Source organism: Colias croceus, chromosome 4, assembly GCF_905220415.1.
Source record: "Colias croceus chromosome 4, ilColCroc2.1".
NCBI lineage: Eukaryota > Metazoa > Arthropoda > Insecta > Lepidoptera > Pieridae > Colias > Colias croceus.
In genome coordinates this window covers 10,097,384-10,111,759 of record NC_059540.1, presented here as the reverse complement: position 1 = coordinate 10,111,759, position 14,376 = coordinate 10,097,384, and the positions used below count along the sequence as shown (strand labels likewise).

Genomic DNA, 14,376 nt, shown 5'->3' with positions numbered 1-14,376 from the left:
ACTGGTTTTAAATGAATCGTTTCTGTGTATGATGAATACAAGTGTCAATAAACGAAAACGTGTTAAAACGCGAAACATTGTCTTAACAGTATACATTTTTTAAAATAATATCCTAAAGCAATTTAATCGTTTTTTATAGAAGCAATTGTGGAGAATCATGCAAGAAAGGCTGTTTTAGCCGAAGCTAACTTTGTAATTACGCACCGTAGAAGATAACGGGTTTTACCTGAAGATAGATCTTGACGGGACGAATCGATTGGTGTATATAACTTAATTTTGTAAAAATGTGCAGTTAGTCAGTTTTACCAGTAAGGGGACGATTATATTTACCCCTGTTCTACAGAAGCTGAAAACTTTCGTGAGCACGTCAAGATTCGCATGCCAAAAAGTGAATGCAAAGAAATGAGACTAACGTAAAGGGGAGACCGAGCAAAAAAGCAGCCTCTCGGCTCTTACCTCTGAGTATTTGGTACAGGAAGACTTTGATGTGGTCGGCTGAGAGATGTTGCGGGGACACGATGATCTTGTGCAGGTCGCTTTGCAGTAGCTCCGTGATTACGTAACTGTATGCGCTGGTTAAGGAAACTCTGGTGTGTAGTTAGTTGTTAAACTAAATATGCTTATGATATTGTTTATAACTGGTGCGTTGACACGGTTCTTAATTAAGGTTTGAATTTAATCAATCATAAGAAATACAAATTACGATAAAAAACATCAAAGAGTATCAAATTTGTTATACCTACCTACTATTACTTAAAACAAAACTTTAAAATGTGAAGTCGAAACGGCTTTGCATTTGAAGACGTATACAAATTAAAAAAAAGAAAACATTGATGTAGAATGAATTTGAAATTCGGATCCATTCCAAGTTCACAATTAGTATTAAATTCACCCTAACATCGTCTAACCATAATTTTAGTATATCTATATATATTCTTGTTTTTTTTTTATATTTATAGTGTACTCAAAATTCACCATTATAAATCGATTCTTTATACTATAAGCCAAGGTTTAAAAAAATAAGTTGGTAGTCAGTCCCTTAAACCTGCGCAGTTTCACATCTAGGTGGGGCCACAAGAAAAATAGCTCAATTATTACGGTACCGCTTTCTTTACTTTTCCAACTGTTTTATTTTATTTCTTTTTTATATTTATAGTGTATAAATAATCAATTTTATTGTAAAGGATGAGATTATGAGGCGTGCACTTTTGGATTTTCCAAACTAATAAATAATTACCTTTATAGCCCCGTGTAGCGCTGATTTCAGCACAATCATAAAGTTATGAAGTAGAAGTCAAATATCACAACAATAAAACTCTTTAATAGACAAAATATTAGGTATTCAAAGGATTATATCTTAAAGTAACGTATACAAAACTATTCAAGAATAAACACTACTTGTTTAATTTCAGAGAAATAAACTACCATCAAGACACAATAAGAACTTCAAATAAAAAATAAATTAATTAAAATATCGCACTACACACAGTGCATCAACACAGCCTTCTACAGATTTCAGCAGATACACGCTAAGTCCCCATAAAATCTTGATAATACTACAAGTAAGCCAGCGCACAAACTTTCACAATTACATTCAGGACACGTTCAATGTAAACTCCTGTTGAAATATTATGGTATAAGTACCTAGTACCTATAGTATTAATTTATCTGTGGTATAAGGATCTCCCGCGGCGCCGCGCCGGCCAGTTTTACCCAGTTAATAATTTACTAATATGCCCATTTCGAAACACCCTCTCGTATAACTTTTAGATTCAATTGCAACTCATCTGCATATATACGCGTCTATGAATTTTAATCGTGGGATACGTGTAACATATTGTAGTTTTAGAAATTAAACGCGGGTTAAAGTCGTAATTTAACTAAGTGCGTATTAAAACTCTGGCAAACTAGAAAACCATGCTAATAATAACAAGAAAGTATTTGAAAATTACCTTTAAGGGTTAATAATAAATATACGATTTATTATTATGTCTACTTAAAATACCCATTAGGAAAAGATATTAGTCTTTTCATAAATTCATATTGCAAAAAATAAATGTTGAAAACCAGCATTAAAAGAAGTGTAATAATTAATCACACCACATGGATCCAGTCAAATAAATATATTAAAAACATGTCCCTTATGTCAACCATATCGACAGAAACATTTATTACACTACTTTATTATAAATTATAATGTACGGTTCGATATTATTATAAAACTATCGATCCGCACCGGCTTCGCCCGTGGTACATATTTCGCAATAAAAGGTAGCCTGTGTTCTTTATATGTTCTTTCTCAGGGTCTAAAGAAATATAAATGACGTAGATGTTCTTATACGTATACCAAAAAAATCGCATTCCACACAATATTTTCAGGGTCAAAACACAACATACACAAAATATCAAAAACGACAAAAATGAATTATTCGACGTAGAAATAAATAAATAAACAAAAAACAACATGAAACTGTGACTAACCAAATAGGGAAAAACACGTTTGGCAAACGAAAGCGTGCGTCGTAAATGTTTACTGTGCTACTGTGCTATATTTCAGCATTTAACCCACATCCTGATATATTTAACTCATTCGTAACACAAAAATAGGGGTATAGCTTCTAATGAAATAGTTACTTTATGAACTTTATCTAAGCTGTAATCTTTATCTAGGCTGTAATCATTTTCAAAGTTTATCGTCGTTTCGGGAACGATATAGGACAAAGGCTACAGATTTATTTAAACGAAATAACAGATATGAATAATAATAGAAACAAAATAAACCATTTCCGTTGTTTATTGACATATTTGCGTACAAACATAAAATATTAGCACATAAACAACTGAATGAAATAAACTAATAATAACTACGTTATTCCCGAAATAGATTTAATTACGAACGAAACATTGAAACTTGCATCTGTATAATAAAATCACACTAATAATAAATGTTAAGACGTTTTACCCATTCGCTATTCTTTCAACAAAGAAAAAACCTTTAATCCCCTGACCATAGCACTAAACCCAAAGACATTATGACGATTAAAAAATGCCGTAACAACTTGCAAGTCGCAAGAGAGGGAGAGGCGAATAAAAGCAATTGTCTTGATTCACGAGCGCCGTCAGACGTGGGGACTGCGACAGTTTCCGAAAAGCAAAGAAAACCTGAGGACTTGTAACTGTAAGCGTCTAGGGGATGCGCCAATGGGGGGACCTCGGTAATTATTTACAGAGGGGACCCGCCCACCGCCCGTGTTCCAAAGGGTACAACTATTTGAGAGCATTTGTGACTTGTTGCGTTCACTTTATAATTGTTGCTGGAGCCGCTCGAGCAGTTTTAGTATTAACCACTTCACATAAACTACGACTATTACGACATCTGCTGAATGCAACTTTATGTTTGAAGAATACAAGAAAGAATTGGATTCGCAAAATTCTAGTTTCATCATTGAAAAGATATACATAGCCAAAAAATAATAACGATAGTTTAAAATAAGTAAAAACACTACAGAACTTCTTGGTTACCAAACACTTTACACAGGAATACATGTAATTACATTACACATGTACATTACACAAATAAATGTGACAAACTTCCAAAAACCATGTACCAACCACATCAGAACAATTAATACTTTTAAAATTCCTACAAACTAAACCTCTCACGTCCCTTTCGCTTCTATACCCACATCTATATATTTTTTCATACCGTTTCCTCCATTCGAAGCACACTTGTATACGCGGAGGATATTAAGACCGGATACGTCGCAGCTGTGCACCGGCATGGCATCACATCGCTCGACACGTCAGCCGACAAAAAGTCCTCCTCAAAAGCTTAGGGTAGGTACTGACAGACTAGAGCATTTAATTGTAACAGAACATCGAGCATTCGCAGTTTTGAAATAGTGTCGAACCGCTATTTTGTTAAAACTTGATTTTAATAACCAACGAACGTATTGCAGTGCCATGAATAGTGAATGCAAGATATAACGAAATGTTTAGAGTTGCAACTTGCAAATGGACATTCACTGGTTTTCATAACGAAGAGTTCACCGAATAGTGTCGAGAATTCGTAGTAACGTTACATTACATAGGTCATAGAAGTTCGAGATAATGCTCTAGTTTAAACCCGCCCTTATGTAAACTTATTCCTCCGTTCTATGACAAGCAAGCCAATGACGTGGCGCGTGATGAATTATATAACAAAGTCAGGGAAAGGTCAGGCGGAACGGAAAAGGAATTGTACCTACGTTGCGAATCATTGTTAATGAGAAGTAATCATATCAAATGAGCTTACTTAAAATTAATTTATATTTTTCTTTGTTTACTTAAAGCGGAAATATAAGACGATATGAACATTGAACAACCTACAAGGCAAAGCACAGAAAGACAAGGAAATCTATCGATTTCAATACAAAGTCGTAAAAGGATAAAAATCAATTATAACAATCTATTTTCTCATGACAAAGCTGAACAGTTAATACCAGAAATACTGTATTTAATCTTGATATGATAACATATTACACATGAGCGACCAAAAATAGTTCAAGAGAAAATTGGCCAAAATACTTATGAAAGTCATTAACGGACCTCTTATCAGTCAGTCTCACATTTATAACCGATAAATTCTGAATGTTTATAATATGGGAATATTCTTATACACTCTAAATAAAATCAATTTATAAACCGTAAGTATACATATTTGGAAATGTGAATCTAAATTACATTAGTAAACAACGGTTTAACAAAGTTAGTATCGCAGAATATCTAAAACGATGCTAGAAATATACTTTAAAAAAATTAAGATGAGATGCCTTCCATTAGAATTCGGTGGATGCATACTTAAGCGTTAGCGATGCGAAAGAAATTATAATTTCACAAAAACATTGTGCTCGTTACGGCAAAGTTAAAATTTTTATATCCGAGTGCAAAAACAAAGAAACAGTTTTCAGAATTGCGTTATTTCCGTACCTACTATGTACATCCTTAAGAAACTTCTAAACGGAAACTTCGCGGACTCGAAGCTGCGCATAAATTTGAAAACTCTTTGTGTGAAGGATCCTCACTGATGACTGAAATTATTGCTAAAAGTAAACTCGATTTGAGCGAAACAAATTCCAACTGTGACTCACTTTCGAACCGAGTCCAAAAAGACTACAAAATGAGAGAGCCTTGAGAGACAAGTGTAGGCAACCATGTGCCTATGTTTCACAAAGGAATATTACATGAATGAATATGAATCGAAACAAGCGACCTGGAACAATTCGTTTAGCCGATACGAAAGATTTCAAACATACACAAAAGCCCCGCAGAATCATTTTATTCGAAGCTTATCCTATTATGTCCACTACAATAAAATACAATAATTTTTCTCCAAAAATATTACGCACGGTCATTTAATACGAACAAATGTTCAGAAACTTTAGAGAAACTAAGTCCTGCATATACAGAACAAAAACCTATTGAAACATGTTTACGTTATTCCATGGCCTATCTTGATTTACGGGTCACAGTATTGGCGATAGAGGCAATTTCCACAAGCCCTTAACGCAGCAAGGTTTCAGATCTCATTTAAAAGGAAAATTATTGTTCCAACTACAATAGGTGTAGCATTGCATCAGAGCATGAGCTCGTAAGTTAACTTCATGAATATTCTCTTAACATGCATGTCGTAAAATGTAGCATCTCGGCTTTCTTGTCGGCATTCCGAACGAAGAATGCGCCTCACAGTGCAAACACGTAAAAGATGACATTGACGGATCATCGCCCCCGCACTTCGCTACCAGTCAACCACTTCGATGGATCGATAGCACCTGTGTTTAGTGGTATCGGTCAATCTAATATACGATAGGCAAGATTGAGAACGTTACCGTATTCTCTAATGGACAGATATTTACATATTCATATGACTGCAATAACTTGAGAGCTGTATATACCGAAGTGCATACTGATACGCATTTTCAATAGTTAAGATTTTTGTGTGAGTTTGTTGAATGCATTGAGATAATATTACTTCGTATGGAGGAGACACCACGAACAAAATCTGTGCGCCATTTTTTTGCTCTAACTAAGTTTTAAAAATTATTATCTAGTTAGGTACTTACCGATGAAAGTAATTCCTTTGCACTTTTCCGTATTATTTGTATTATTTGTGCAATATCGAACACACACGAAGGCATATTTGATGCGTTTCACTTTAAAACAAATAAAAAATGAGCGTGCAGTTACGCCATATGGCCTATGTAGAGCGGAACATAAGTGATGTAGGCGGTGTCGTCTCCATATGTATATATATCTCAATGGTTGAGTGATATTAAATTGCATTGCTTTCTCTGTGTCATTCTATTTATACCCTTAAAATATGTGTGTTTGGACTTTGTTAATAATGCGATTAATAAATACTTCCTCACATAGGTATATGTATCTAAAGAGTCGTATATGAATAAAGTCGTCAGCCTATTCTATAGATGTTTTACATAGTATAAGCTTCTGTTATGAAGTAGGCACGTACACAATGGACAAAGCGTGTGTAAATATCCCATATCGAGAGAAATCTATTACAGTAATCGATTGTGTCATTTTTCAACTGTGACGCGCATTATTGAAGTGAATTTATGCAATATTCCACAATGTGGTTTCAATAGAATGGTTGTACATCACTAATTTGTTATCACATAAACAATACTGATCGATTTGTCTTATAGTTTTATAATAAAAACTGTACGTACATTATGATATACCAACGATAGATTATCACAGTTACATTCTACATTGAATTTATCGTCAAACTGCTCATAAAACACAGTCAATTTCATTTAACCAAAATCTTCTAAAATAACTGTCCCTTTGCGTTAACGCTCCTTTACCCACTCCTAATTACACGGGGTACATACATACATTTTTACGTATAAACCTAAACTTATACATATACATAATATATAATCCCATCTTATCGTACGTGCGGATTTACGAAAGCGCGAACGGACAAAGGCACTGCGACAGTGACGGATCAGCCGTGTGACTCAGTGGTCAGGAAATGTGCGGACGCCGAAACGTATCCGCGCCAACGCTTACATGCACCGGGCACAAACTGAGCACGTTTCAATACAATTTCCATGTCTAGGATACACTGTTTATATGCATAAATGTGTACCTATTTGAAACTAGGTACTTGTTTGATAAATGTGGTTAAACTAATGCATAAATATGTAAGGTATATGTGAACGTAGACGGTAGACTATTGTAATAATAATTCAGGTGTATTTAAGCGTTTCAAATTGAAACAGGGATATGAATATAATATTCAAGTTAGCACTGAAATAGTTAATATAAACGGTAACGGAATATGTTTGCTTGGAGGAGATTACTTTTGGGTGATAAGGTTGCCGTTCATTGTAGTGTTAATGAAATTGCATTAACTACATCGTTTACAACCTCAACACTCATATAAACAACGTTTAATTAAAATACTAATTAAACAACAAATAACTCACTATGTTGTTTAATTAGTATTTTAATTAAATAGAACTCAAACAAACCTTTACACAAGATCCATACAACACATACATTATCATAACTCAATACTTCATCCTTCTACTACTACCCATCACACAAATATGAAGTTTATATAAAAAAATATTGAGTTACATATCAATACAGTACAATTTAAAATGCGGCTCTGTCTTCGCTAGCTAGGAAAATCCTGGTACCTTGTATAGGTGGTACATGGTCTACGTGTGTTGGCACTTGGCAGGTTTATTTGATAGAATCAATCAATGTCGCGTCTCGCAAAGGAAACTCATTCGACGCGATACCAATCGGGAGGCAGAACCGACATTGTAATCTTTATATTATAAATCATCTACGTAATTACTGTGTACTCGTGTTAACGATGATTGTTATTTCCTTGCGTGCAATTATACGGAACTATATATGGCGAATGTGATTTTTTATCTATAATAAAACAAGCCTTTTGTGAGTAAGGATGGCAGTATTTAATTTCCTAGGTAGTATGCACACATACTATATTAAAAGCCTACGTAAAAGAACTGACAAATCATAAATCTCATTAGATCGTCATTCACATAGGAAGCTTCTTACTTATTAATTCATACCACATACTTATTCTATACACACTTCTATATCATCTTCAAGCAGACAACAAAATGTTCCACAACACAGGCGTCCCATCAGGAACTGGAAACAAGTAACAATTTCCTAGCCATTTTTCCATCGCAGTAATAAATTATAGAATAAGTACGCTTCTATCTACAAAGACGCCCGCCACCGACGCCGTGGAGCGACAAATTTCCGCCTCAGAATTATCAGGATGCTAATCTAGACAATGGAAATTCACTTAAGGGGAAATAAAAACACATTCTGCATCTCCATCTGCATTCATAAATTTTTGAGCAGCTAGAACTGCGACGCAGTTATGACATACTTTAAAATTGTGCTCTAAGCTCGGGGATTTGAGTTCAGATTTACTAGTTGCATTCTGGGTAAAAGTTCACATAGGTATAACATGTAAGATTTGTTACGTAATTGCAGATATGTAGTAACAAAAAAGGCCTATAAAAGTTACAGTAAAATCTTTAATAATAAATAATATTTACAGCTTAACCTTTACCTATTTTGGGATGTATTATGACTAGTTAAGCTTACAAATAAATAATTATCGATAATTAAACTTGTCCATCCAAAGACAGCCATAATAAAATAGGATCCCGATTCATTAAAACGGCTACTATAAACTATAGCCGTCTAGCCAAGCGAGACAAGATATTTAAATGAACAAAACCACCTCGTATTTAACATTAAACAATATCGACGGTACAATATTGAAAACGTTTCGTGTCCACTTCATTATGCGCGTCTTACCGTCGTAAACAACCCGACTCGTGTTTAATTATCAATGTAAATTACAATCAGAATAGGCAGGAAAAGTCCGCCTTTGAAATGGCCGGGTGAAATTGGTCACCGGTCTCTTGGACCGCAATAATTTCATCCAAGTTCGGGGAAAGGCTCGACCAACATTGGGGTCCAAGAGCGAAATAGCAGTTTCCGTTCCACTGGCATGATGTATAGAGATAGATATTTTAGGGGTTCTGTTAACCCACTTTGCGACTTCAACGTGATCCCTTTAGGTACGAGTGCGGTGTTTACATGACACACGACTTATTTTTTCGACGGATAAAGGTTTTTTTGGGATACATTTATGATTTAACATCAAAGAGCTTTATGATTATTAAATGTGCGTGACAACACGTATCTTTCATATGAGAAATTATTAAGCTACTATGTGATCCTACAAATCTCAATAACATTTTCCCTCTTTAAAACATGTCATTCGATTTACAACTGAAAGCACAGATAAAATAAAGGCTAATCCAAATTCCAAGCTACTGAATAAACATTTCATCCTCCACTAAAATAGCAAATACACAACCTTCGCGAGCCGCAATGGAGTTACACCAGTGACGTTTATCTACAGCCTCTCGGGCAAATTTCCAAGGCAAGTAAGGGGGCAAGTGAGGGGGCAGCTGCGGGGGCAGGGGGCAGGGGAAAACTTTAGAGGCGCGCCAAGATGCCTCTCCGGTCATCTTGTGCCAAGTACTGTATAAGCCGCTTACAGATTTATTTATTTATTTACACAACCATCTTGCAAATTGACGACGCACGCACTATTTTATAACCACATAATCATTTCAGTTCGAAAATTTAATGACAATTAAACATACAAACTATGTGGTTTGTTGGAGTAATTTTCTTTTTTGGAAAAATAAATAACTTTTTACTGTAATACAACGACAAGTACCTACCTACAAATTGACAAATAACAAATTCAAAGATTTCATCACAAACTACCATAATTCCCACCAATCTATACCTATCACAAATTTCGGAACAAATCCAATAAATTACTTTAATATAATCCGTCGAAACGCACCTCACCAATCCTATATTAAATAATGCCCAATTCTGACAAACTCGATCCGTTCGATCGTTTTCCCATTTCATTAAATTTTGCAAATATTTTAATAACACGTCCGAGCTCGGTAATCCGGATGCAAATTGGACCAATTTAATGAGGAAATTTTAATGTGTTTCGCTAAATTAATCGATTATCGATTGTTGACATTGTTTAAAAGTGCTCGATTGTTTTATGTATCCAGCTGATGTCGGTTCGATGCAGTTTGGAGGACGATGAAACACGTACGTTACAGTAATCGAGATAATTTTACGAAACTACTTATTATTACTAGTTACTACTACTTATGATCTTTTGAAAAATGACTTTATTTTCAAATTAATTACCTTTTTATGATAACAAGTACATACAGTCGTTGTCAGTTTTAAAATCATTGTACAATGCAAATACATTTTTAAAACGTTTAAATTTCTGAAACTCTAGCATTTTAAAACAAACCATAATCAAAATACAATAACCAGAATTAAATTGATATTTTATTCATTCTACTCTTACAATTTCTTAACTCCTACAAATTCTACCCACGCGTATTTAACCTCATCCAGTTAAAGAATTCATAAAAATAAAATTACATCTACCCCATGTTACAATAGGAACTTGTTAGAAATAACAAAGATATTACTAATTTTCAAACAAATTATACTTGGTTATTATGATATGTCTATTTATGAATAAATTCAGTATAAATTAGTCAAGAAACGGTGATGGCTTAAACAAAATTACTGGTAAGCTTTTCATTATATTCCATCTTCACTTAATTCAAATAACGCTTAGTATTAAATGATACCAAGATAAATTATCCTGAAGATTCATCTTGCTAATTTGTTTTAATGACACGTTTATTTTACGGCTCTGTGTATAAATCTTTCAAACAACTATTTCCCGCGCTTTCGCTATATAAATTAATATCATACAACTTGTGTTTGTGAAAAATGTACGCTTAAACAGCTGAACAATATATTATTATTATTTAGATGGTCAGACAAGATTTTTCTTTCATTATTCTATCTTATCTACACCAAGAAGCTCAACATTTCTGCAATATTTTTTGTAAAATTAACCCCGTTTATAGCATTACTCCTTTTAGGAGGTCATTTGAAATGGTTTTTCCGCGTAAATGTTAAAACCCGGCGTCCATTTTACTAAGTAAATAGACTAATTGACATTTAAACGCCTGGGGCCTTAGCCAAACGGCAAAACGCCAAGGAATAGAATACGCTATCGATAGAAATTGACATAAGCGTATGATGTTTTGCATAAGGATTCGGTCACCCTACCAACGACAACGACGACCACGAACAAAATTTTCATCCAGTCGCAATTAAATAAAATTGTGCAAAACACAATTAAAAATGAAATTTAAGAATTTCCAGTCGTATTGGTGTTTGGAAAAAAAAAATTGAGATCAATGGATAAACAAACAGGTTTTTCATAGAAACGGTGGCTCCTAGAAAAAAATGTATTTAACCTTTTTTATAGATAATTAGATTATATACAATTTTGGTTCAGGTGATTGTATGATAAACTTACCGTCTCGGCGAAAATCGCAAAAAACCCTATTTCTTTTTATTAATTGACCTCGAATTTTTTTATTCCTGAGTACCAGAATGACGGGAGATTTTAATATTGATTTTGAACAAATTTCGGCAAGATTGGAACTTTGGTCGTGGTCGTCTGCGTCGTTGGTAGTGTGATCGAACCATTACCGAAATGTCATGAGCTTATGTCAATAATTAGCGTTAGCAGTTTCTATTCCATGGCGTTACGTACGTTTGTCTAAGGCCCCTGTACCTATATAGAAGGCGGATATTAATTTAAAACTAAAAAAATCTAGGAGGTTGCCTTTGTCTTAACATTGCTTTGAGCCACAGAATGAATACAGAAAGCTGTTGATATAGTAGGCGTTAAAAGTTAATTAATTAATTTATTTTATTATTAAGCTAAATAAAATAAATAAATAAAAAGCTCTTCAATTGAAAACTCTGGTTACAATACACGAATAGTCAGCCGAAAATTCATGTAAACAGTACAGTAAGAAAAATAAAACTATTTATAGGATTTGGAGCAAAACACAGACAATAAGAACGTAGATGCATATACGACATACGTAGCGAAGCACGATGAAGTACTTAGATACCTAGCAATTCATAAGTTTGGATCTACATAACGCGCCTAAAACCACGTAGGTTCCTACCTAAAGCCATCAAATAAACTAATCGCAGTTTCATCCAACCAGATATTTCAGTTAACAAACTGAACTTAGCACGAGCGCACAAAAACAATACACATCTGTCGGTAACGGCCTTTGCAAAAAAGAGTAAATCCAAAACGATTTGCAGCACTTTTTCCGGCTACAGTGGTTCACTTTTTGCGAACAAAAACTTGGAAATGGCCAATATATGAGTACCTATCGTGAACGCTATAGTTTCAGTTATCAATAGATTAATACGTGAAGCAAAAATTTTGTCGTTTTTTACAAAAAATTCGTGGACGAACGAGTATGATTGTTTTGACCGAATTTCAACAATTGGTTCATGGCTATATAGGCGAACACCAGTTTAAATTACTAAGGGCCGATTTTTCAATCCTTGGTTAAAATTTATCCGTCCAATAAAATATTACACGAACATTTTAAAATGTCACCTGTAAACTGTCATATATACGGGCAATTAGAATACATTTTTGAAATGGTAGTTTAATACGTTATTAGATGAATAAATTTTAACCAAGGATTGAAAAATCAGCCCTAAGTAGTAAAATAATAAATTGCTTACATAAACATCTGATTCTTAGATACACGTGACCAAGAATTATGAGGAAATAATATATTCCTCCTCTTTTGAAATATACCCTTATTTAGTTTAACAATTAATTAATTGTTAGAATTTTATTGCTTAGTGATAACTGATTAGCATATAATATGACAATTATTTAGCTTGAATAATTCAATTGAAATAATAACAATTAATAAGTTATTTCATAGATCTCAATATTTATAGGAATTTAAGATTTATTTACGTTTCAAATACTTAAAAAATTGTCTTACCTACAACCACATACATTTATTAGCAGTCGGTACGCATTTTACTAATGGCCGATTTTTCAATCCATAGTTAAAACTTATCCGCCCGATAAAATATTACACGATAATATTAAAAAGTCACCCGTAAACTGTCAAATGGGGTTAAAGAATACATTTTTGAAATGGTAGTTTAGTACGTTATTCGACGAATAAGTATTAACCAAGGATTGAAAAATCAGCCCCTAATATACTTTCAGGGGCAAAATTGAATAAAGTCTAGTACAAAAGAAATAACATCATAAGGTATGGCACGCAAGCTGAGCAAGAAAGCAGCTCAAATTTAATCTAGACTAGACCTCTAGCGTAGTCTGAAACCCGTGACACAAACACGTTAGTAAAATAACTTGAATATATTCGGAGGCTACGTTGTTCTACGTTATGCTTTAACCGTCTCACAGTATGTCACAATTAATAATTATTATTAATTGTGACATAAAAAGTTGCTCGTGCGCGCTAGCTCTTAGAGCCAGCAACTTTAGCGCAAGAGCAACTTTTGTCTCCGCAACTATTTTGTCTCTCCTACCCATGGGCTAGTATGAAGTGCGCGCCATAGCGACGCAACTCACCATACAATTGATGGAAGAGACAAAATAGTTGCGAAGACAAAAGTTGCTCTTGCGCGCTAGCTCTTAAAGTTGAAACGACTAAATACACGCTTAAATTCATGAAATTATTGGAATGACACCGATCCTTTGTAAGTGTACCAAGTTTGATTTAAATACGTCCGTTTAAGTGGAATCGACTCAGAAGACGGTTATATACAAATATATACAAGAGAAGGTAATAAAAGCGTGTTAAATAGGCATGTCTCTTAATAGATTAGAATTTCTCTGGATCCCGAGAAAAAACAAAGTTCATATAGTGTGACGGTAATATACAAATTTGATTCTACGTAATAGAAAAGCGAATCAAATAAACGCATAAACTCTTGAATAAAACACGGCAATAAAACGCACTAATATCCATAAATAACGTCGATGCAATGGACGGATATGCGATAAAGTTCATGGTGCCATTACTACTAGTATAGTATATATTATCTGTGCTATAACGAAGGACTCGAGAAATAACATAAATGCTATTTACCCGATTCTTTCACCTTAAACGCTCATGCGGTAAATAAAGCCAAGGTTTAATGGTCCGCAAAAGGTCTTAGTACGGTTATTAACGTAATATTTTTAAATTGAAATGGAAAATGGCGGCACGTGTTTTCATAATGACCGTCAGCTTTGAGAATATTATTTAGATCATTTATAAGGAAGCCTCATGAAAATTGCTTTATTTTCAATTTATCTGAATTTATTGG

At 34.0% G+C, this 14,376-nt stretch overlaps 1 protein-coding gene across 3 annotated transcripts in view; it reads right to left on the bottom strand.

The window, feature by feature from the left end:
* The window catches only part of LOC123690869 (serine/threonine-protein kinase NLK), a 114,366-nt gene that overhangs the window by 27,581 nt on the left and 72,409 nt on the right, over nt 1–14,376 (bottom strand). For all 3 annotated transcript variants that reach the window (XR_006751342.1, XM_045634970.1, XM_045634969.1), the window contains exon 4: nt 457–563. Coding sequence is in view for 2 of the 3 variants with exons in the window: in XM_045634970.1 (XP_045490926.1) it covers nt 457–563 (107 nt within the window). In the remaining variant the exon portion in view is untranslated. The remainder of the gene's footprint in view (nt 1–456; nt 564–14,376) is intronic.